The sequence below is a fragment of the Chiloscyllium plagiosum genome, chromosome 39 (assembly GCF_004010195.1).
Source record: "Chiloscyllium plagiosum isolate BGI_BamShark_2017 chromosome 39, ASM401019v2, whole genome shotgun sequence".
NCBI lineage: Eukaryota > Metazoa > Chordata > Chondrichthyes > Orectolobiformes > Hemiscylliidae > Chiloscyllium > Chiloscyllium plagiosum.
Genome location: NC_057748.1, coordinates 22,956,702 through 22,959,435, shown reverse-complemented (window position 1 = coordinate 22,959,435; position 2,734 = coordinate 22,956,702). Strand labels below are relative to the sequence as shown.

General features: G+C 44.4%; 1 protein-coding gene across 2 annotated transcripts in view; it reads left to right on the top strand.

The window, feature by feature from the left end:
- sgsm3 (small G protein signaling modulator 3) overlaps window positions 1-2,734 on the top strand; it is a 186,135-nt gene that overhangs the window by 126,719 nt on the left and 56,682 nt on the right. For both annotated transcript variants that reach the window (XM_043680029.1, XM_043680030.1), the window contains one exon: window positions 2,107-2,161. In XM_043680029.1, coding sequence (XP_043535964.1) covers window positions 2,107-2,161 — 55 coding nt within the window. The remainder of the gene's footprint in view (window positions 1-2,106; window positions 2,162-2,734) is intronic.

Here is a 2,734-nt window from a genome sequence, read left to right as displayed (position 1 = left end):
GGCTCAAGGGCGGAGGAGCGGGAAGTGGAAGAGATGCGGTGGAGGGCATCATCGACCATGTCGGGGGGGAAGTTGCGGTCCTTGAAGAAGGAGGCCATCTGGGTTGTGCGTTTTTGGAACTGGTCCTCACCTTGACCTCTTTCAACCTATCACATATCCGACGGCCCTCCCCCAAGTCCCTCTTCCCTACCTTTTATCTTAGCCTGCTGGACAAACTTTCCTCATTCCTGAAGAAGGGCTTATGCCCGAAACGTCGATTCTCCTGTTCCCTGGATGCTGCCTGACCTGCTGCGCTTTTCCAGCAACACATTTCCAGCTGTGATCTCCAGCATCCGCAGACCTCACTTTCTCCTCTTATTGGTGATGGCCATTGCCAGACATTTGAATGGTGCAAATGTTACTTGCCACTTGTTGGCCCAGGCCTGGATACTGTCCCAATCTTGTTGCATTTGAACATGGACTGCTTCTGTATTGGAGGATTTGCGAATCATGTTGAATATTGTGCAATCATCGACAAACATTCCCAATTCTGACCTTGGGATAGAGAACATATCATTGGTGAAGCAGCTCAAGATGGTTGAGCTTAGTACACTACCTTGAGTTACTCCTGCAGAGGTATCTTGGAGCTAAAGATGACTGACCTCCAACAACCACGTGCGCAAGGTATGACTCCAACCATTGGAGAGTGTGTCCCCAGTACCCCACTGATTCCAGTTTTGCTAGGGCTTTGTGATGCCACACTTGGTTGAATGCAGCCTTGATGTCAAGAGTTGACACTCTCACCACTTCCGGAATCCATCTGTTTTGTCTATGTTTGAACCAAGCCTGTAACGAGGTTAGGGTCCCTGATCAATCCTTGCCTGTCTAAGTGGAGATTAATTGTCTGCTTTCGAATTTTCTCCAATAGTTTTCCTTTCACTGATGTTAAACTCACTGGTCTGTAGTTTCCTGGTTAACACTACATCCTTTTGTAACATTGAACCATATTAATTGTCCTCCAATCCTTTGGTACCTCCTCTATGACCAGAGAGAATTTAAACATTTGGGTCAGGGCCCATGTAATTTCCTCTGTTGCCTCCTACAGCAACCTGAGATACAATTCAACTAGACCTGAGAGTCTGTCAAAACCTCAAATACTGCCTCACTATTTATATCAATTTGCTCAAGGACTTCACAATTATCATATCGTTATCCTTGCTGTTATCAATACTACTAAACTACTGCTATTAATAAATTTTAATAAAACTGAAGTCTTACTTAACCTACTACTACCTTTGGTAATTCACCTTTAGATGAAAACTTAAGGTGAAAAGAACTGCTCTCAGACTATTTGCTTGTTGTTTCCTGTTGCTACTTAACAGTCATTAAGTTTTCAATTTCCCAGTGTTTAACTAGACTTCTTTCCTTGCTGTACCAAATTTTCTCACTCAACATATGCCCAAGCTGTCTTACTCTGTCTTGTTGCACTCAGTGATGAGCTGCTGTAGTTTTGTTGTTGACAGCCAACTTTTGTATAACTTGCAAAGTGCTTGAATGAACAACAGAAAATCCAGAATTGAGCCCTGTGGAACCTCACTGGAAAATGCCCATAACCTTTGGGTACATAGCAAGCATGGTAATAGTGAGGTCATTTAAGATGACAAAATCAATTGACTGTGAATATGGGTAGGTGATTGAAATGGAGAGAGAGGTTAAGCCAAAATAGGAAAGTATGATGTGGTGAGATACAGTTTAAAATTACCGCGGTTCAGAACTTGTTCAATGTAGAGACGGAAGAAGGAGATATCTTAGTAAAAAACATGGTGCAATTTCAATAAGAGGTAAGAGTGAGGATTTTAAAGGAAAATCAAAGGGGTGGAACCAGCTAATTTGCTTAAAGGGAGCTTAAAGGGAAAGGTGTGATCTTATAGTACACTGCCACCATTTAATCTTGGAATGTACATCAACTTGTATAAGATATATTCTGTTTCTGAAATTTGTGGAAATGTGTTATTTAAATGCAATCTTTTCCTCTTGAGTAGTTTCTGTTTTAAATTTGCAGTCATATTTTTATTGTTGCGTTTCAAGTGTTCCTGCCTGACTGAGATCACCACTTGTTTCTTTCAGATTATATCTCAGAAGGATGAGCATTGCTGGGTTGGTGAGCTGAATGGGCTGCGAGGTGAGTAACATTACATTATTCTTAAGTCTGATCAAAGACCCCCTATACAAGAGGGACCACCAAATGAGAGGGTCTGCTAACCCAACCACCCTGTAGCACAGCATTTCAACTCCCCCTCCCACTCCACCGAGGATATGCAGGTCATTGGACTCATCCACCGCCAAACCACAACAACGCGACGGTCGGAGGAGGAGCGTCTTATCTTCCGACTGGGAACCCTCCAACCACAGGGGATGAACTTGGACTTCACCAGTTTCTTCATCCCCCCTCCCCCCACCTTATCTCAGCCGAATCCCTCCAGCCCGGCACCGCCTTCCTGACCTGCAGTCTTCTTCTTGACCTCTCCACCTCCATCCTACTCCGACCTATCACCCTCACCTTGACCTCTTTCCACCGATCACATTTCCAACGCCCCTCCTCCAAGTCCCTCCTCCCTACCTTTTATCTTCTCCTGCTGAACACTCTCTGCTCATTCCTGAAGAAGGGCCTGTGCCCGAAACGTCGAATCTCCTGTTCCCTGGATGCTGCCTGACCTGCTGTGCTGTTCCAGCAATAAAGTTTCAACTTTGATAT